The following is a 22106-nucleotide window of genomic DNA, read 5'->3' as shown; positions in this document are numbered from 1 at the left end:
CCTTCATACCAATGCACATAAAATAAATTTAAATAAATTATTTAGAAAAAAACAATTCCCTTGGATTTAATGAAAATCCTGAAACAAAACTAAATGCTTCAAACTACAAGGCAGAATAACAACAGTGCCTCTCTTAATCTTCTCTAGTAGCACGACCTGCATAGGCATGGGGTATACCCCTACTGCTCTTAGGGAAGGAGGAGGAAAGTGAGTTTGAGACCAGTTTTGGCTACATATCGAGACCCAGTCTAAAAATTAACAAAACGACTATGAGTATGTATGGCTCGGTGACAGAATGCTGGCCAGCGTGCTCATGGCCCTGGGTTCCATCCCCAGAACAAGGGGTGTGTGCGGCAGGGCTTGTGGTGTTGGGTTCATCTATGCATACTTTTCAAAGGAAAAGGTGTACTCTGTAGTAAAAAAGAATTTCAGACTTAATGAAATCAATCTACATATTAAAAAATCAGATCATAGGAACAAAGATTAATTACCACTGAATAGTTTGTGACCAACTGTTTCACTGAAAAAAGTACATGAAATGTGAACTTTCCACTTCACTGAGCAGTATCTGTGTGACATTCTTGGCCCTACAATTTCCCAGCAGGCAAGATACTAAAAACCTCTTGCTATGCCCTCCTGTTAACAGACTGCCAAATATCCTTGTAAGTGAACACATCATCGTCACTCATAAGAAAACCGCACACAATTCTTTTCTTCTTTCATTTTGTGTGTTGTGTGTGCACATGCCCACGGAGAGATCTGCACATGCCACACTGCATGTATGGAGGTGACAGGACAACTCTTCTCTGTACACTGTGGCTTCTGGGAACTCCATATAAGGTTATCAGGATTGGGTGGCAAGCGTATCTTCCTACTGTGCCATCTGACTGACCAAGTTTGCTACTTTTGATAAAGTTCTTCCTACATAATAGAAAAGGCATTTCACATATGAAGAAAAAAGCTAGGATAGGTGTAGAACACTCCTAAATGTTGTGCAGCATGTCAGAAACCTATCTAGGAAGTTGTCTCTCACGCATGTGTGTGTTCGTGCGTGCGTGTTTTGAGTCAGGGTCTCTCTACTATGTAGCCCTGGCTATCCTGGAACCACTGAGCTCCTCCTGCCTCCACCTCCTGTGCTGGATTGCAGGTGCGGCCACCACTCAGCTATATATAGGAAATTGTTTCTTACCTTGCAGGCCCAAGTTAAGCTGCTGACCCACACAAAGAGAATGGAAGAGTGTTTTAGTATTCCCACTAACACTATTCCAATCTAGGAAGAATAGTCGGAGAAACATTCTTTTTCACTTCCACAGTCCTTCCAATCCCCCAAACTTTCCCACTGTCCTCTTCCATGACATGAGCACATTTATGTGGCACATGAAAGTCAAGGGTTTGGATTGTAGAGGCTGACAATAACTTTCAGATACTGCCCAAGGAAGTTGCATTTCACGTGAGGGCTTACCTCATTTTGGTGGTGTCCAGCAGCATTGAAGGCTGGAGCAGCATGCTCCAGCCAAATTGGTGCTCCCCCATGGACTATCTGCTCTCGTAACCACACCAGGCTGATGAATGCACAAAGTGTGCATGTCACCACAAAACAGCCCTGTAAGCAATCTGCCAACAAATTTTCCCTATTTAAAAAAAAAAAAAATTAGACACAATTAACTCCAAAGAACACTTGAAAAAAAAAAAAAAACAGAAAAATCTTAACTTTTCAGTAAAATTCAGTTGCTTCTAAAGGATTATATATAATGACATTGAAATTCTATCTTATAAGCTAGCTCATATGTACATTTATATACTTTTATTATTGTATACTTATATTAAGTAGATATAAAATAACATCAGAATATACAGCTATTAATTATCCAGCCTATCCTTTTAGCATAGCCAAGAAACAGGAGTGTAAGGGAAAAAAAAAATCTAGCAAAACACTCAACAAACCCAAACACTGCATTTATACAATTTACTAAGTTAGGTGAGCAACTCTGCTTGATCCTTCTAACAGAACTTTAAAGCTTAACTGACAGGGGTAACTGACAGGGAAGCACATAAATGAACACACTCAATAAGAAAGGTGGGAAGCTCCCTCAGTGACTGATAAAATGGCAACATAAAGAAGGTTGAAGGACACTTAGTATACCATGGACCAGATGGAGAAACTCACAATGCATGGTGCTGAAACTCTTTACATGGTAAACCTAGCTTTAATGCTAGCTGCAAAAATACCAAAATAAATCGGAAGAGGCAGAGTGTGGTTCCTTTAGTAACCACACATGGAAATGTTAGATTTGTAACACTTGGGAGTCTTTGCTCCTTCTTTTCCTGAAGAAACTTATCCTTCACTATCTATGTCTGTGATTTCAGAATAATTCGAGCATAACTCAAAAATAATAATAGATGTTAGAAAATTGACTACTTTTTTGTCCCTGGTAAATTTAAGGAAAGGTCAGTCTGAGAGACCTCAGCCTAACAGCCCCACACTGTAACTGCTATCACTCCAAAGGAGGTCCTGTCTATAATATCTCCAAACCATCCCTTACTAAAGGACCTTCTATATCATCAAAATCAGGATGAGTTGGGGCTGAAATATTCCTTCTCCATTTCTTCTTTGCCAAACAACTAACTTCTTGTAGATTTTAAATGGAACCACACTTCAGAGCCCTTTTATCTAATGCCTGCTTCCATGTGAACTAGCTTCATTTTTGCCTAGTCCTCAGGTGAGGATGTCCACATTCCAGAGCCTAGAAAAGGACTTATGGGCTCCCACTATCCCAGTTTCAGAATGCTGCACCAAGGCCCTCTTGTGGAGAAGCCTCCATTAGCCTTCTGAAGATGAAAGGCCGTGTGGATAACTCCAGCACCTCAGACAGACTCATCTTAGACAATCCAGCTCCAGGAAAGACACATGTGACTCAGACAAGCTCAGAGATGAACTGCCCAACTAAGTACAACTAAGCCACACCAAGTTTGACCTCCAGAATTGTGAACAAGTAAAATGGCAGCTGTCTGACACCATGATGTCTCAGAACTGTGTTTTGCACATTTGTGTAAATGAGATGGTTTGCCTGGAGATAACCCAACTCATCTGCACACAACACTGCTGCCACATACGGTACATGTGCAGAATTTTCAGGAAAAAGTTGTATACTATAGAGAATATATAATACTCTCTCTCTTCCCCAGCATTCTTCTGTGAGTAGTCTAAAGAAGGAAGTGTAGCCCACAAGCCAGTCAACTGACATGCCAACACAGGCCCAGCAAAGTGCTAATGTCACATGAAGAGAAAAGCCACAGTGAACAACTTTTTAATGCACAAATCAAGTAGCATACAACTCAAACTGCATGGTTATTTTTACACGTCCTCCCAACAATACAAAAAAGTTCCTTAAATTCTTTTTATTTTTTAAAGAAATAGAACTTACACATACCAATTTCTATTGTAGCTACAATTGTTAGAAGGAAAAAAATGAATTGCTGTTCTTAGATGAATTTTCAAATAGTAAGAATAAAAACATAGGCTAGGTGTAGTGTGACACATGCCTTTAATCCCAGCTCTTGGGAGGCAAAGGCAAGTGGACCTCGGTGAATTCAAGGCCAGACTGGTCTACAGAGCAAGTTCCAGGACAGTCAGGGCTGTTACACCACAGAGAAACCCTGTCTCAAAAACCAAAACAAACAAACAAACAAAGGAATACAAGAGTGAAAACATCCTTCCCATTGCCCAAACTCCATTCTCACATTGATACTCACGTTGACAGCATATCTAGTGGCAGTGTCAGTAGTGAGCTCACGGAGCCAGTAAACAAGCACTTGTAGATGCGGCCTACAAACAAGGGTACAAGGGCATAGTCACAACTAGCACCATGAACTCACAGATGGCTCAAGGAAGCAGAGGTAAAGTGGAACATCACAGGCACCAAGAACACAAGCTTTCTTGTTCTTTGTAGGCCTGAGTCTCATACTGGGTTCTAGTTTTTGTTTTTTTTTAATTGCAGGCCTGTGTGCATGGTTGTCTGAGTATGAGCACCCACATACCATGGTGTGTGTGTGTGTGTGTGTGTGTGTGTGTGTGTAGAAGTCAGAAGACAACTTTCTACCTACCGTGGGTTCCAGGGATGAAACTCAGAAGCTTGTGTGAAAAATGTGTTTACCCGCCGAGGTAGCTAACTGGCCTCAATATACTACTTCTTAGCTAGGCAGTGGTAATGCGCACCTTTAATACCAGCGCTCGGGAGGCAGAGGCAGGTGATCTCTGGGTGCGAGGCCAGCCTGGTCTACAGAGCAAGTTCCAAGACAGCCAGGACTACACAGAGAAACACTGTCTCAGGAGGAGGGAAAAAAAAAAAAAAAGCAAAAAAAAACCCAAAACCTATTTTTTAAGAGCATAAAAAGAGTGAGCAAACAGTAAATTCTCCATGGCAGTGTTGGCTGGTCTCTGCAGAACCATATTGAAACTAGGGCCTCACACGTGTTAGACAAGAGTTCTACACTGAGCTACATCCTTAGTTCTAGGTATCTTAGACTTGCATGAGTTTAGATGTTGAGGGGGCTAGATTAATGATCTAAATCATAACATGAAGATTGTTTTTAAATCTAGAACTACAAAATTCAGTAACTATTTGTAAAAACAAAAGATTTCAGTTTGGGAACCAGGCATCTTTGAACTGAGAAGCTTCTTCAGCACAGTGCATAATCCAATGACCTTCAGGGACCACTGAGATGGCTGACCCCAGCAACCTCTGCTCAACCCTGAAAACCCATGGAAAGCTGGAGGAGACAAACATTCCACAAAGTTGTTCTGACCTCCACACATACCATAGCATAAGAGCACACACATAGAAAATTGTTTTTAAAAGACCTTAAAAAAAAAAAGTTTCAAAAGGTCTCAAACAAAGAATATCTTAAATTATGGCCATGGAGGGAAAACACAAGCATAAAAGAATTCACTGTCATCCTTAACCCCCTTATTCAGAAAAGGTAGAATGTTTTTTAGTGAGAAAGGCAGAATTCTAGAGAGAAGGCACAAGACTAGGGCTTTAGAAAGGGACTAAGGAAATGCTGAGGCTTTTCTTCAGAACACTTCTTGCACATTAGTTCAAGCATTGTCCTTAGTCTTGTATCAGACATTTTCAATGAGTTCAATGGCTTCTTTTACTGGTCAACTCAAAAGGGCAGAAGAGTAAAAGTGTCCATAATGGAAATTACTTACATACCTATATAAAAGGAAGCAAACATGCTTATAATAAGTAAAACTAACAAACCAACCATCAGTCAATACCCAAATGGACTGACAGCATTAGGGCTCCTCAGAACTCTGGCATGTACTAGGAAAGAGGGATGGGGAACAGAACTAAAAAGGAGAGTCTGGGGGCTAGAGAGATGGCTCAGCAGTTAAGAGCACTAGCTGCTCTTCTAGAGGTCCTGAGTTCAATTCCCAGCTATCACATGGTGGCTCACAACTATCTATAGCAGGACCTGATGCCCTCTTCTAGCATAAAGTTGTACATGCAAATAGAGCACATTATATATATAAATTAATTAATTTAAAAAAATTGAAAAAAAAAGAAGGGTCTGTAAGAGTATGTATTATATGACACACGTGTGTATATGCAAAGTCGGGACAGAAATCAAGCTTGTTACAGTGAAGTCAAACGTTCACTTATGCTGGACTGTATGATCTGTTGATTTTAGAAAGGCATGTTGTCTTCTACTTTAACTAAATGATTTTTTTTCTTTTTCAGTTCTTATGCCCCATGCAGACCAAGCTGGCCTCCAACTGGAGATCCTCCTGCTTCAGCCTCTATACAGATAGATTAAGGTGTGTATCATTTACAGTGTGTATCATTTACAAGTTTAAGGTGGCAAACATTCTGAACACCTAAGTGTATTTTGTTCTTCCAACTGAGTATATCTGGAGGGTGAGGAATTTACATTAAAAAACTGTTCTATCTGGAACTTGCCACTGTCTTGTTTAGGTTTGTGGTCTCCTTCATAACAGAAATAATCAACTCCTCCTCTCCAATAACCTTACCTTGTAGAACAACTTGCTAGGTAGTTACTAAAAGTACCAGCTCTAGCTTCCATCTCTCCTATTTCTCTCACTCGAACTACTTTGTCCCTCTGAATTATATCGTAGGAGAATTAACTAGCTCCATCTAGCTCACTAAAGTCTCTCTCCACCAGTGCTTATGGTTTTCATCTCTGTAGGTAGTCAAGCTAGTTTTACTTAAGGAGACATGAGAATGTAAATTACATGTATCTAAAACCCTTGCTTGTTTTAAAGTCCACAGAATCATATCTATATACTCTGCCATTCATGTATTATCAATACCGCTCCATGTCTTTAAGAAAAACACCCTTCCCTCCTCCAGAAACAACTCAGTGAAGACGTTTTCTAAACAAGGCTTTCCTAATATATGATAACATAAATCAACTAATTAAACATCATTTGTAGTATTAGGCAACACAATTAAAATATAAATCATTTATAAAATAAAAAACAGTTATTAAATAACTCCAGAAGAGGGATAAATACTCACATGCTGTAAGAGGAACAACTCCCAACCATGCAAAGGCCACAAGTGTATAATGAAACCAGTATCGTATTGCAGTGCCAATACTTGTAACCAGTCCAGCAAATATGTCTTGGATTGGTAGCCGTGAAGGCATATCTGGAGAATAAACTGTAAGAGGAAAAATATACATAGGATTTCATGAGGACTTTTAAATAACTTAATTCATAAATACAAAATAGAGATATTGTGCTTAAGTGTTTTTCCTATATGCCACTGAATGTCAAATCATTATAATAATACTACATTTATACAAGTCTCTTATTTATAGAAACCACAACTAAAATATGTAAAAGATCACAGAGCAGAGAAAAAGCATCGAGAGGAAGAAATCTACCTCCTCTGCTTACAGCCTTGAATCTCAAGCAGTATCAGTTTATTACATGTGTAACATGCAAGCCATACAATGACATGGCTTCTCAAACTATAAAGGATCAAGAAAAGGTAACAAGGGCAAAAGCAAATCTGAAGGCATGTTATCAGAGAACTTCCCAAATGCAGGCATTGGCCATGGCACCCCAACAGACTGTGACCATCATTTCATGAAGAACCAACAGTCCACTGACGTCACTTAGCCAACCCTCCCCCAATTCTAACATCTTACTTTAATTTTCAAATGATAAATTCAGACATCTTTGCAAAATGTAATTCAAATGTGGTTCAAGAACAGTCCCACATTTTAGAAAATATCTTCCTAAGAATTGTTCCAGTAAAAACTGCTATTTATTAAAAAGCTCTACTCCAGATAATACACATTGTCTTTCAAATACCTCTTTCTCCAAAGGGCCCAAAACAAGGAATTATTATATAAAATCAATGATCTAAAATCTATAAAACAGAGCTGGGGGAGGGGAAAAATAACCAAAACTAAACAAAAAGACAATGCTGGCGAGTACTTCAGATGCAGAGTGCTTGCTTAGCATGGATAACATGGTAGGTTTAATCCTAAGCAGCCAAAAAATAGTAAAAACAAAACATTCAAGAGCAGTATCACAAAACCACTAGTCTACGAACATAAGTAATAAGCCCTAACAAATGGCAAGTCTGTACATGCCACAGATCACCCAGCCAACAGGACACTTGGTGTAAAGGACAGGAGAGCTTCCTGAGGAAGGTCTACAGGAAACACTGCACAAATGTCAGGAGAAAAGCAAGCACACAAAGTAAAAGTCCACAGGATATTTTCTATTAGTCAAATTTCATGAAGACATTCAACCATTTAGTCTAGTTTGCTATAAATCTTTACAAGTAGTAATGAGTTTATACACCAGAGAAAATAAGGACTATTAAAGAACACAAGTGGCATTTTGCTGGCAATGAATAAATAAAACACAGTAACTTTAATTATACATGTCTGTCAGATAGCAAGCAAAACTAATGATAAGTTACAGTATTTGTACTAAGAAGCACAAGAGTCTTAAAAAAAATGTTAAATACAAAAAATCAGGTGCAATGTATAAGGATCACAACATGAAAAACTGTGCTTCAAGTTTTTAATAATTTGCCAGTACAGTACTATCTATTTGATATAACACAAGTATTATCATTAAAATTTTAGACATCTGAAAAATAGTTACTGAAGCCTTACAACACATGAGCTTAAAAGTTTGTTTCCCAGGGCTGGGGAGATAGCATGCAAGCATGAAGACCAGAGTTACAACCTCCAACATCCATGCTATGCTGGGCGAGCATGGGAACCATGGCCTGCCTGTATCCAGTGCTTAAAAGGTGGGGCCAGGAGATGCCAAGGCAATCTGACTGGCTAGACTTTTTGAAGTGAGGAGTTCAAGATTCAAATGACAATATATAAGGTAGAGGGCAAAAAAATCAAGGACTTCCCAGCCAGGTGTGATGGTGCACGCCTTTAATCCTAGCACTAAGGAGGCAGAAACAGACCAAACTTGGTGAGTTTGAGCCCAGCATGTTCCACATAGTGAGTTTCAGGACAGCCAGGGCTGTTATACAGAGGAACCCCGTCTCTAATAAAAGGAAAAAAAGAAAAAGAAAAAAGAAACCCCATATCCATCTCTGGCTCACTCAAACACACTCATGTACACACATACATACACGTACACACACACACATACACACACACACCCCTCCTACATACACATGTGCACCCACACAGTCAAACACATATACAGACATTTTAAAAAGTTGGTTTCCAAAAGAAAAAAGTGCTCTAAGACTTACTCTTTACTGTTATTATTCACTCTCACAGCTTTACCTCAAAAGGAGTTCAGGCTGAACAGCACTAGATTCTGATGAAATCAAGGCAGAGATAATAATGTTTCTTAAAAGGAAGGAATGTTGACACATACTGAGAATGTATAGATAAAATGAAAACTGACAGGATATTTTTTAAAAAGAACAGCCCAAAAAAGTAAAGAATACAGTAAGAAATGAGAGCACAGATAAAGAGAGATAGGCCATGTGAGTTGAAAAACAAGTACAACTAAGTGATGGGTTTTCACTCATTCTACCACTGTGTATGTTTAAGCTTGTCTGTAAATAAGCAAAAACACAAAGAAAACCACCTACAAAACATGCATGGGTATATTAAATTAAAAGAAGACAGTTTTAAAAATATCCTTCTAAGTGGAACAGGTTTTTTTCTATTACTATCAAAGACAATGAAGTTGAAAATTATTGCTTTCAAACTCTAAACACCTTTTGTTGCCAGAAATAACAAAAGAAAACTGTAGTGAAAATGTCAAATGAACTTACTTGGTGTGAAAGCAAATCTGTGCTTGCATAATTCACAGTATTCTTTTCGACTGTGTTTCAACCACTGAACTAAGCTGTAATTACAAAGACATTCATGAATACAACATTTAAAACAAAGCAGCATTAAGGTTTCATTGAAAACTCGTGTTTTTTTATTAAAATTTTTGTGTCACAGAACTTTTATAGTTTTCAGAATTTCAAATGTGGACTATTTTAATTTTTTATGTGCTTTCTAAGAGTATAAAACTTAAAAACAGATAAATATAAACCAATATACATTATATTAATAAAAAGATTTAATTAGCCAAAATTCTAATCTTTTCAGAGCTAAATGAATACTAGTAAATAATCCAGGGGTCAGCATCAGTTTTGATACTGGCCTTTTATTGGGGTCTATTGGGGTCCAGCCCCTCAATAGTCCCCTCCCAGGGTCCGGGAAGAATCTATAACCAGCTGATAATTAATCTTTGATGAGAAGAAATGAATCTATGTACACGAAACTCCTTAGTCCATACACTTTATTCTTCTGAGTCAGTTACAAGCTTATATTCTGCTCTCGTATTTAGCTCATTTCTAGCCTGATTTCTCTCTACACTTGTCTGCGGTCCCCTCTAGGTTCTATCTTAATTCCTTCATCTTAGTTCTGCCCCTTCTAGGTTCTCATCCATCTTGTTCCTTCCCATATCATCTTTTCTCCCATCTCCTTCTCTCTCCTCATCTCGTTCTTCCTCAACTTGTTTTTCCTCATCTTCCATCTCGTTCCTCTAGTCCTCTCTTCTAGCCCTTCAATCTAGTTCTTCCCCATCTCAGTTTGTTCCTCTCAAGTTCTTACCCATCTAGTTCTTCCATTCTCTTTTCTCTTCTCTGACCCTCCGTGCCCTGGAAGTCCTGGTATATAAAGCCAGGCTTCCACGGTCAAATGGAAGGGTGATAAGAATCACATAGGGAGGCAATAACTGTTAATTATCATTTGCAACCCCAAAGGGAAGTGACCAATGGGGAAATGAATTAACTAAAGGCTGAATTCAGGTAATATCTAAGAAGAGGGCTCTTATGTGCTCAACTATAGTCTTAAACGTGATTAGTAGAAAATGTTAAGAATCTGTAAGTTGCTAGGTTAATGGGAGAAAATAAAACTGTCTTCTTTTTTCCTGTGGCTCCTATCTGTCCAAGCTATCTGCCGTTTTTCTGCAGGGTGGGGGAAAGTGTGCTCAGTCGATAGGCAACCTGTGTACAGCTGGATGCCTCTGGTGATAGTTAAAGGGAGATCTGGAACTGGAGGTAAGGTTTGGGAAAGGAGGAAGTAAGGCTTAATTGGCACATCCGCCAGGCCTTCTCAAACAGGTAGCCTGGATGGTTAAGTCTGTTCTTAGAGAGTACAGAGGTATCTCTGATAAGGTACTTTCCTCCATCTGGGGATGGACCTGGCCGGATGCTGCCAATGATGATAATTACAGGGAGGCTTGAACTGGGGTTCTGGCTGAGCATAGCTGTCAGCGCAGAAGGTTATCCAAATATTCCTAGAAGTGGTTAGGTAAGGAGTTAGCAGTCTATAAAGTTAGTAAGGCTGTAAGAAAGGAGGGTCTGAGCTGAATTGTGTAAAGCTATTACTTAACGTCCACCTGACCTAGGTGGTGTCTCCTTGTGGAATTTACCTTAAATCAGGAGACTTGCATGTGGACTGTTATTACTGCTAGTCCTTGAAAGTGGCTAAGGGAGATAACTGATTCCAGAAAAAGCCTTTCCTGAGGCTGTTCTCCAAATACCTGGAATGTGTATGTCCAGAGAGTGATCAGTCCACACGATTAGCCCTTCTTAGGGAAAAGTCAATTGGGAAAACTATGAAGGCACACATGACTTTCATAACAGAATACAGCTGATATATAACAAGCCAAGTAACACCAAAAACTCTTTGGGATTTGGCTTCCTCTGGAGGAATTCCCTGATTCCTCCAGGTAGTGGCTTTGCCATAACCAGCTGAGTTCTTATAATATATTCCTGCGGCCCACAGCAGCCTTTCAATGCTCATAGCTGGTAACCAAGGCTGAATTCCCACTCTCCCCCTGGCAAGTTATGTGCTTAGCACAAGTTCTTCAACCTGTCTGTGCTCCATTTCTTCATCCATACATCCATATAATAATGTTCCAGACTTTTCTTGCAAAGAGTAAATGAGTTAAGATGTGTAAAGCACAGAAGATAGTTCTTGGCACAGAATATTTAATAAATATAAGCTATAATTATGCCACTCAAAACCAGAAAAACATAATTCTGTCCATGAACAAAACAACTTCTCAGTGATAGAAATTAACAATAGGCTATCGTTAGCATATCCACTATATACCAAAATAGCATGTCTGGTATTAACTATGTGTCACTGCTTAGTCAAACTAAATATTGTTATAAATTTTTAGAACAAAAGTTTAAAAATAATGAATTATGGGTCAAGATCACTGAAATGATCAATTTTATTACAGAGATGATAAAACTGAATTCAAGAATTATACAATTTTCCAAATGACTTACCATTCTTGATGAATAAACTTAATACTGCCAGTACATACACAAGGATGATAAAGAGGTTTCTCGGGTGTTCCTTCTGACCGACACACTCTACATATGTCTGATAACAAAGGAGAAAAATGGAATTACCTTTGGTTATGACTTTTATACAAAGAGACCAACAAAACAAAAATATTTTGTGCTAAAGGTAAAATTTATTATATCAATCAATAGGATGGAGACCTGAAAACTGTGATGAAACTTTCATTAAGGGTATATCAGAATCTAAGTACGTTCCTTCAAAATGCATAAAGGTGAGTTGTTCCTTAGAATGTTCTGTAAATAAAGCTAAAAATAACAAAAACAGTTTAATTTATCTACACTTGCAGTACCCTATAACAAACACTCAACCAAATAAGCAGAATCAGGTCACCTGGCCACAAATATTAGTGTTGCAACAGTGTAACTTTTTATAAGTCTAAATCCAGTCCTAAGGGTTTAAGCACCACAAAAACATCTGAGAAGAAAGGGAAAATGTATAATGACATACATGAAAATGCAACAATGAAGCCCGTCACTTTGTATGCCAACCTCAAAATTATTTTTAAAATAAAATTATTTCTAACATTACTTTTCAGGGAGCAGGCGAGATGGCTCTGTGGTTAAAGAAAAACTGGTTGCTCCTCCAGAGGATTCACTCCGCCTTGATTTCCAGCATCCACTTGGTGGCTCACAACTGTCTACAACTCTAGTTTCAGGACCTAACGCCCTCTTCTGGCCTCTGCAGTCACTGCATGTGCATGGTACATGCAGATAAAATACTCATACACATTAAAGGAAAAATCATTTTTTAAAAAATTTTATTTTCAGGCGGTGGTGGCACACGCCTTTAATCCCAGCACTTGGGAGGCAGAGCCAGGCAGACCTCTGTGAGTTCGAGGCCAATCTGGGCTACCAAGTGAGTCCAGGAAAGGCGCAAAGCTACACAGAGAAACCCTGTCTCGAAAAACCAAAATAAATAAATAAATAAATAAATTTCTCCTCTAAAAAACCATGTCTGAGGACTTAAGACAGTAACAGCAGAGGAATGTACAGTAGATTCTCTTTCCTTGCCTCACATACAAGAAAGGAAACTAGAAACAGGTGAGCACACGCACACATAGTGTGCACACACACAATCAGGACCCAAGGAAGGTACCTCAGAACCTCACAGACTCCTACTAGAGAAAGGGGAAGCAGAAGCTATAGGAGCCCAGGGCTGAAGAGTCAGCACAGGGAGCGCATTCCCTACCCTAGCACCAAAGGGCTCTAGGCACACACATCTCCTGCCCTCCCATCGCTGTGGCTAGCAAGCAGCATGGAGGAAAACCTCAGGAGATCTTTTGTGTTCTCTTGCTCATTTCCCCTAAAGCTCCTCTGCAGTACCACATACTGAAATTTCACTATTGCTATTACTTAAGTCTTCTCAGCCATCCCTCACAGCCAAGTGCCAAATAATCCCAAGGGCAACTGTCAATGTTCAAAGGGGCAAAGATATACCGTTTGCTTCTGACTGCCTCTCCTACAGGGAATTCCTCACTCAATGTAAAAGAGCTGCAGCTCTGATCTCTGCTTCACTAATGAACTTAGAGGGCCTGTAGTACCCTTTGGATTAGAAGACACACAAGCTGAGCACCACAGCACACCAGTTCTGGCCACTTGGGATCATTATAGACTTCCTGGCTGCTCATTCTTGAGTAACAAAATGCTGCTTATCCAAGCCAAGGGACACTAAACACTCAGGAAAACCTATTTGGTTATTACGACTCTCCCTGGTTACCAAGCAACCAGACAAGTCTCTTCACCAATATGGAAAAGACACTTCCCTGCCCACAGAAGAGCTATCTCACAGCTCAGTCTCTGTGGTAGGGTTCAATGAGGTTGCTATCACTGCTCTGTCCTGCTGGGAGTTAGTAATATGCATGCCCCTGCCTTCCTTCGAGAGACAGTAGTTTAGCAAGCCCCCTCTGTGAAAAGGAACCAAGATTCCCCATCACCTCAGTTCCAGGTTAGTCACTGCCACAGCATAAAGTGCAACCAACACATAAAGGTGACAAGGCCATGGGTGCTTATAGCTGAACTATGTTATCTACACGTACCAGAGCCACTAGTGCTGTGGGTGCAGATTAGCTTTAAAATTACCAGTTATCCAGGCAGGAGATGAATGCTGCCCAAGGTCCTACGTATCACCACCACACTGAGTAATGACACAGGCATTCATTACTATAGATCAACCAAGGGGGCAGGATAGTGTGAGTTAATACAGATGGGTCAGTACTACATACGGATCCTGTATCAACAGCTCTCCTTTGAGAATGCTCCGTGGGAACATGATGCAAAGAAAAGAGCAGTAACAAACCCAGGCTCACGTGAATGGGGATTGCCACATCACCCACCCTCCAGGAAGGAACATGGTGACTGGCCAGCTCCCAAGTATGGTTTGGGAAAGAGCAAGGATGTAACTTACTGGTACACTGTAGTCGGCAAGAGACAAGGACAAGAGTAAGTGATAAAACATATGGACATGGATGACTGGTTCAAGGCAATGCAACTCTGTGAGCTGAGAAAGCTGTGTTGGGACCGAGGTGGCGGTAAACTCCAGAGTGCTCCAGTGCAGGAGGAGCCTATGGACAAGGAGGACTGAGGTGGGAGATCTCCTTAGGGGGCCCAACACACCTGGAAAGGACAGTGATTTTTCAGGTCTCATCCTTCTCAGAGACAAACCAACAACATAATGCCATGCACAGACAACCAAATTCAACTCAAGCCAGAGCTAATGTGTAGCAGAGAAGCTGGATCCTTGGAATTCTGTAGAGTCCCTTTCTTACTCAGAGACTGAAAGTAAGAACTACCTTCTAGCAATCCTGAAGAGTCTCTTTTATTCACTGCTGAGCCAATTTGCAGAAGGTTTCTTTCTTTTCTTTTTTCTTTTAAGATGGGATCTCATAGCCCAGGTTGACTTTAAACTCAGTGCTCTCCTGTGATAGTCTCCAAATGCTTGGATTATAGACATAAAACATTACATCCAGCTTATAGTGGTGTTTATAGAGGGCACATGATATTGAATGTTACCACAGTTTTTTTTTAAATTCCAACTGTTGTTCTATTAAACTATACACTAAAGACAATTGTAAAGATAAACCAGGAATAGTGGCATACTCCTTTAATCTCAGCACTCAGGAAGCAGAGGCAGACAGATCTCTGCATTTGAGGACAACCTGATATACATACACAGCAAATTCCAGGACAACCAGGGCTACATAAAGGGACCATCTCAAAAAACAAAAAGTGTAATATAAAAAAATACCCACTCTTCTCATCAGTTTGGGGGATTTGGAAGATATGATTTTATGAAAAATAGTATTATATTACCACAGTGAATATACTATTTAAGTAAAATTAAAAATGGTTCCGTTTTATTCTTCCAGGTCTTTAAGAATGTAAACATCGCCGGGCGGTGGTGGTGCACGCCTTTAATCCCAGCACTCGGGAGGCAGAGCCAGGTGGATCTCTGTGAGTTCGAGGCCAGCCTGGACTACCAAGTGAGTTCCAGGAAAGGTGCAAAACTACACAGAGAAACCCTATCTCGAAAAACCAAAAAAGAATGTAAACATTGTGTTAAAACCTCAAAAGCTTGAGAACCAGGCAGGGCCAGGGGATAGATAGCTCAGCAGGTAAAAGCATGACTCACACAAGTCTGAACACTGGAATGTGACCTCTGGAACTCAGGAAAAAAAGCTGCATGCAGTCACCTGCACCTGCAATTCCAGCACCTGTATAGCAGGATGGGCAGTGGAGACAGGAGAACTGCCTGAAAGCTCAGACTACCTAGCCTGGAGCACACAGCACAAGAGCAGGAACAAGATGAGACCCTGTTTTAATAAGGTTGATAAGGCAACAATCAACTGAAACTCATCCTCTAACCTCAGCACATTCACTGCAGTGTGTGTGTGTGGGGGGAACAACACGCATTTTTTTTTTTAAGTTTGAGAACCACTGTTCATTAGTAATTGTTCTGATACATCTTTGAAGAAGGTGGGGAGTGTCAGATGATGGTAATGATCCTTTCCAAACAAATATGCATAGAATTATTAAGGGCCTCCTACACTTAGACCAATTTTATGGAAGAAAAAGTAAGGTCATTGTAGACTGCTCATTCATCTTGTTTCAAAACCATGGAAATCGTTTTTATAATTATAAAACAAAGTTATATCAAAATGGGAAATAAGCAACTCCTAAATGAAAGCACAAATTAATAAACCCAAGCATATGTCATGACTAACCACAAAAAAGAAATGAAGACACTTTAAGACAACAATATGGAGCCTGTGAGATGGCTCAGCAAGTTCAAGTACTTGCTATGTAAGCTGGATGTACCCCATGTCAATGTGAAAGAGAATAAACCACATAGTCGCCCTTTGACCTCCACATACACTGTGCACTACAACCATGCCCACAGATACACACAATAATAAACAGATGCAGTTTAAATAAGACAGACAGACAGACAAAACAGCAAGGCCTGGAGAGAGAGCACAGACATTAATAGCATTTGCTACTCTTGTAAAGGACGTGGGTTTGGTTACCAGTACTCACATCAGACAGCTCATAACTCTTAACTCCAGTTCCAGGGCATCTGACACTTCTGTGGGTACTGGCACTCACGGGTGTACATTTATACACAAGCAGACATACACACACACACACACACACACACACACACAATAAAAATAGATAAATCTTAATAAAAAAAATGAAGCCATCAATACACTCATACATCCCTAATAGACTACACTCTAAGAGGAAACGCAAAGAAATCCTATTCATAATTACTAACTGTTAATAGAAACAATAAAAAGCAGAATATAAATAATATTTGTGGTCATTTAAAAATTTATAGGACAGAGGCTAAAAGAGGACTCTAGTATGTAACTAAACTTAATGCATACAAGAAAATAGGAAAATCCATATTAATAATTTTCTCATCTTACTGACTCAGGTTTTTTTTTAGCATGATGAACAATACACTGTATTGGCAATTGTTCCAGCAGAGAAAGAAGGAGACAACTTAAATAGTATTTGCCTCAACAAAATTCCCAAAAGTCAACAATCTAATTCAACTTTTACCACTACACCCAAAACAAATGCCACATGAAAAGAATGTGATCCTAGCCCTCCCCCTGCCAATGAAAGCCCACAAGACATCAACCTCCTAACATACCAAGTATACAACCCACCAAGATGATTTAAAAAAGAAAGAAAGAAAGAAAGAAAGAAAGAAAGAAAGAAAGAAAGAAAGAAAGAAAGAAAGAAAGAAATGGCTTACTGTGAATATAATTTCTACAAATAAGGAGCCACTTTTCTCACTCTGTGGGTATCAGGAAAGGCCTGCCAGGGATCCGAAAATCCTAAAGAGCAACGACAAAGCACCCACTACTAACATCAAAGGGGCCAAAGGGGAGGAAGGGGCTTTCACGTCCAGCTGGTAGTAATGAGGCCATGCCTCTTCTACCTGCACATCATAAAAAACGACCTGTTTAAAACAAAACCCCAAACATATTAATGTGAACCAGAGGCTGCACAAAAGCAAAAATATCCACAATACAACAGAAAAATCACTCATACCAAACATAAGGAAAACCCCAGCCTAAATGAAAAACCATAACCAATAGATGTTCACATCGCAACCATCATAAAAATGATTCCGTGAGCAATGACAAACACATTTGAAAGATTGAAGATCAAGTTTTCAGAAACATAGAAGATGAAGAATCCAGTGTAAATTTTTGAATTAAATAAGCAAAAACCAAAACATTTACTGGAGAAAATAGTGAATTTAAACTTTGACAATAAAAACTTCTCAATCTAAATAGCAAGAATACTTAAAAGACCTTAATAACTATAACAAAGTATATAACAATTTTGTCAACAGAGCATTGGGAGAGAAGGGAGGTAGAGTAAACAAAGTTCACAAACAAAACTCTCCTTATCCACAGGAAACAAATATAAAAAACAGTGAGTGCTTGAAACTAAGAACAGTGTCAAACCCTACATATACTATGCCTTTCTTACATGCACAAATAAATGTAGGTGCACTGAAACACACACACACAGGTAGCAGGAAAGGATAAATAACAATAATAAGTAGGCAATTCTAATAAATGGTAACAGACTCACAAGCATCAATAATGGTTAAGCAAAGTGAGATATCTTTGCACATGAGTGTTGTGATAGCATCACAGTTGATCTGATAACTCAGATACTAAATGAGGAATGCGTGTGCAGCAGAAACAGTGCAGAAGCACTACATGCAGGGTGACTCGACCTAGACACAAGTTACTCAAGAGGAAGAGCAAGTAGTTCTAGGCCAATCCTCACCACGAGACACTGATGTGTGTCCACACACACACACACACACACACACACACACACACACAGAATTGAACCTACCCATTTCTTTCCTTAAGTCACTTTTATTGTATAAAAACAATGACAGGCAAGGCCTCAAGCAGGAAAAAACAGTAAAGGGATTCTAAAATATCACTGTTTCCCACTGGCAATTAAGAACTCTTTACCAGTTAAATAATTCAGTATAAAACTTCTAATGCAAGAGTTAGCCATTATTCTTTATTGCTAAAAATACACACTTTAATCCAAGTAAGTGACTTTTCCACTAGCTCCATTTATCCTCTGGTGTATATTCAATTTATAACTGGCTACGAACTATGTGAACAAGAACAGAAACATGAACACACCAGGAGTGTTCAACAATCACATTTCCATTAATACTATGGAGACATGATAAAAGAAAACAAAAAATGTTTGTTTTTAACACATCCCAACTGCAGTTTCCCCTCCCTCTAGGCAAAAACAATTTTAATTGTGGGGTTTGATACACATCCTTAATTGGATCTTTGGAGAAAGTAGAATTAAATTTCTACTGTCATGGTGTTTTTTTTTTTCTCAGATTTATTTTATGTTTATGCATGTTTTACCTGCATGTATATGTGCATCACATGTGTGCTGGTGCCATGGGAATCAGAACAGAGGAGTCCAATCCCCTGGAACAAAGTTAAGGATGACTGTAAGCATCCTGTGGGTGCTGAGAACCAAATACATGTCCTCTGGAAGAGCAAGAAGTACTCTTAACTACTGAACCACTCCAATCCCTCTGTCATGGTATTAAAAAAACGAAACAAAAACCCCTCAAGGTTCAAGAGACATTTCAAGAATCTACTTATTGTGCATGCAAGCATGTGTGCATGAGCCACGGACCTCCCATGCGGAGGGCAGAGAACAACTTGCAACAGGCCATCTCCCTCCATCTTATGGATCCCAGGAATCGGGTGCAGGTCCCCAGCTCTGGCCGCAAGTGCCTTCCTTCACCTACCGTGTCATCTCACTGCCTTGTCACAGTACTTCTAAAAACAACTCCAAACAGATGTTTTATTATTCTCAAAGTCTCTCTTAAGAAATTAACTGCCTTTCGATCTCAGATATCTTCTCGGGGAGAGCAGGGGAGTGCTGCTATTGTTTTGAGATAAAGTATCATGCAACCCAGGCTGGCCTCAAATTCACTACTTAGTTGAGACTCTGAATTGTTGATCCTCCTGCCTCCTCCACCTCCTGAGTACTTTGTACCCCTTTTTATATATTATCTATTTGTGTTCGTGCATGCGTGCACATTTGTGCAAAGGTACTCAGAGACCAGAGGAGGGCATTGTATCCCTTGGAGATGGAGTAACATGTGATTGTGAACTACTCTAAGTGGGTTCTAGGAACCAAACTCTAGTCCTCTGAAAGAACAGCAGCACTCTTAACCACTAAGCCATCTCTTCAGCCCCGTCATGTCTTTTAACTCCTACTTGACAGAACATACTAAAATGGTATCTTTACCATCTATTCCTTCAACTTTATTATGTTCTTTTATTTGTAAAGCATATTTTCCTATAGTGAAACACATTACTGAATGCAGATTTAAAAATAACTATATAGTACAGTAGCTAATCAAAAAGACTTATAGCCAAGCTGAACATTTCCAAATACTGTACCAAGTTCTCATTCTCTGCGAATTATGTCTGAATTCTTTGCTTCACTTTTTTATTGGAGTCTTAATAAGAGTATAAAAGGTGTATGTGTGTGCAAGAATAGTGGCCAGAGGAATACCTCAGGTATTAGTCCATTTACCTTGTTCAAGATGGAGAGATGTTGCATACACCAGGCTAGCTGTGTATTCTCCCATCTCACATCCTGTCTTGCCACAGAAGCAATAAGATTAGACATGCTACTGTGCCCAGCTTTACTTGGGTTCTGGGGATCTGGACTCAGCTCCTCCTCACATGTACATGGCAAGCATTTTACCTACTGAGCCATCTCCAGACCTGTTTTTTTCTTTGAAAATTATTCTATGTAAGATGATTTGAGGATGCCTCAGTTCTTCTGTTGATGATAAATGTGGTAATTTCAGAATTTACTGTTATTACTAATAAGACTATTTTATAAAACAGACTTAGAAAACTTATGAGAAGAGATTGCAGAAAATTCAGTACATGGTATCTCTTATTGTTAATGTCTTATTAGGATTTGTTATGCCTTCTTAAATTTAATAACCCAATACTGATACATTATCACTGAAGTCCACTGTTATTCAGAATCCCTTAGTCTTTACCCGATGTTCCTTTCCTGTATACTCCATACACACTTAGCAGTCCTATCTCCTTGGGTTTCCTTAGATTCCAGGAGTTTCTCACTTTTCCTGTTCGGATGACCTTGACTTAAAAAGCTACTATTCAATGCCCTTTACTGGAACTATCTCATTCCTCACTGGTTTGGAGCAGACTACAAAGGCACACTGCCACTCTGATCACACTCTATTCTGAGTATACAGCAGCAACATGATTCAAACAGTTTCATCTGGAGGAAATAAGTTTTTCTTATCTGTCAGTAAAATGTTTACAATTAGTAGCTTCAATCATAATAGGCAAATATTAAAAACATATGATTGAAAATATTACTCTGGATGTCTTTAGCTATCCTACATATGCAAAAAGAGGTACATAGCTATATAAATTGTATACTTTTACCATATGGAATATAGTTCTTTTAAAACTTTAAGTGCTCCTAGCATTTGGGAAGTGGAGGCAACAGTCCACAATCATCCTCAACCCCATAGAAACTTCAAGGTCAACCTAAGCCTATGACATCCTGTCTCAACCCCTGCTCTGATCTCCAAATTCTTTGTCCATGAAAATCTTATCTATTTTTTTATGTGAATTTGGGAAGGAAGTTGAAAATTCCAATCCCTGGGCCTGCAAGCAGTTCAGCCGGTAAGGGCATTTGTATTTGAAGCATAAGCATGACCAGCTGAGTCCAACCCCCAAAGCCACATAAAGTTGGAGGGCAATAAATTAGTCTACAAATGCGACTCCACATTCATATACATAGACCTCACATACAGTAATAAACATTAAAATTCTGATTCCCCATGTATGTATTACCTTTCCAGATTACTATCATTACAAACCAATAACCTTTACTGTTATTCTTGGAAGCCTGAAAACTACATTTTCTGGCCTCCTTAAAGACTAAAATTGTGTTAAGATTCTGTCTAGAAGGAGCACTTCAGAAAGCAGGATGAAGGAAAGAAACAAACTTTGTACAGGTCTGGTCCTAACAACTGGTAGAGACAACTACTTTCCAGGTACAGGGCTCCAACCTGTTATCAGAGGTTAGGTGGGGATTCTGCCAGCAGCTTGGGGAAAAGGATTCAGCAGCAGAAGCAATAGCTACTCTCAGCATCAAGACACCTCTTCAACACTTAAGCTCCTCCACCACCTCTGTCTTTTTTTAGTCCAGTTTTGTCAGTAAAGGGTGCTGGCGAGCATGTAAGAGGAAGGGTGCTTTCTTACTCCTGCTATGCTGTCAGTGGTTTAATGATCACTTCCCCATAGTCCTACTGATGAAGACCTGACCCACTTCAGACCTGTTACAGGCACAAAGGGAACATCTGGTTTGGTCAGTTCATCAGATCACGTTAGCCACCCTACTTAGAATGTCAGAAATAGAATTTAACTTTTTAAAGTATAGCATTCTTTATCTATCATGAAGTTCAATGGAAAAGTGTGCAAGTCAACAGTTTGAGTTATTTACAGTTCTACACCATGATCACTACTTTTAGAAAACCATCACCCCAAGAAGAAACCTTGTAACTAACAGCAGTTCTGTCAGGCCTCCCCACTTCAAGCAACTACCAATCTACTTCTCTCT

At 39.4% G+C, this 22106-nt stretch overlaps 1 protein-coding gene across 3 annotated transcripts in view; it reads right to left on the bottom strand.

Moving 5' to 3' along the window:
* The window catches only part of Marchf6 (membrane associated ring-CH-type finger 6), a 63506-nt gene that overhangs the window by 35063 nt on the left and 6337 nt on the right, over window positions 1–22106 (bottom strand). For 2 of the 3 annotated variants that reach the window (XM_059276523.1, XM_059276524.1), the window contains exons 2-6: window positions 11826–11922; window positions 9303–9376; window positions 6543–6686; window positions 3754–3826; window positions 1463–1631 (exon numbers count right to left, since the gene is read on the bottom strand). In XM_059276523.1, coding sequence (XP_059132506.1) covers window positions 1463–1631; window positions 3754–3826; window positions 6543–6686; window positions 9303–9376; window positions 11826–11922 — 557 coding nt within the window. Of the gene's footprint in view, window positions 1–1462; window positions 1632–3753; window positions 3827–6542; window positions 6687–9302; window positions 9377–11825; window positions 11923–12044; window positions 12150–22106 lie in introns of all 3 variants that reach the window. The other variant, XM_059276522.1, reaches the window with a different exon arrangement.

Source organism: Peromyscus eremicus, chromosome 11, assembly GCF_949786415.1.
Source record: "Peromyscus eremicus chromosome 11, PerEre_H2_v1, whole genome shotgun sequence".
Lineage (NCBI taxonomy): Eukaryota > Metazoa > Chordata > Mammalia > Rodentia > Cricetidae > Peromyscus > Peromyscus eremicus.
The sequence above is the reverse complement of the archived record's forward strand: the minus strand, read 5'-3'. Positions and strand labels throughout refer to the sequence as shown.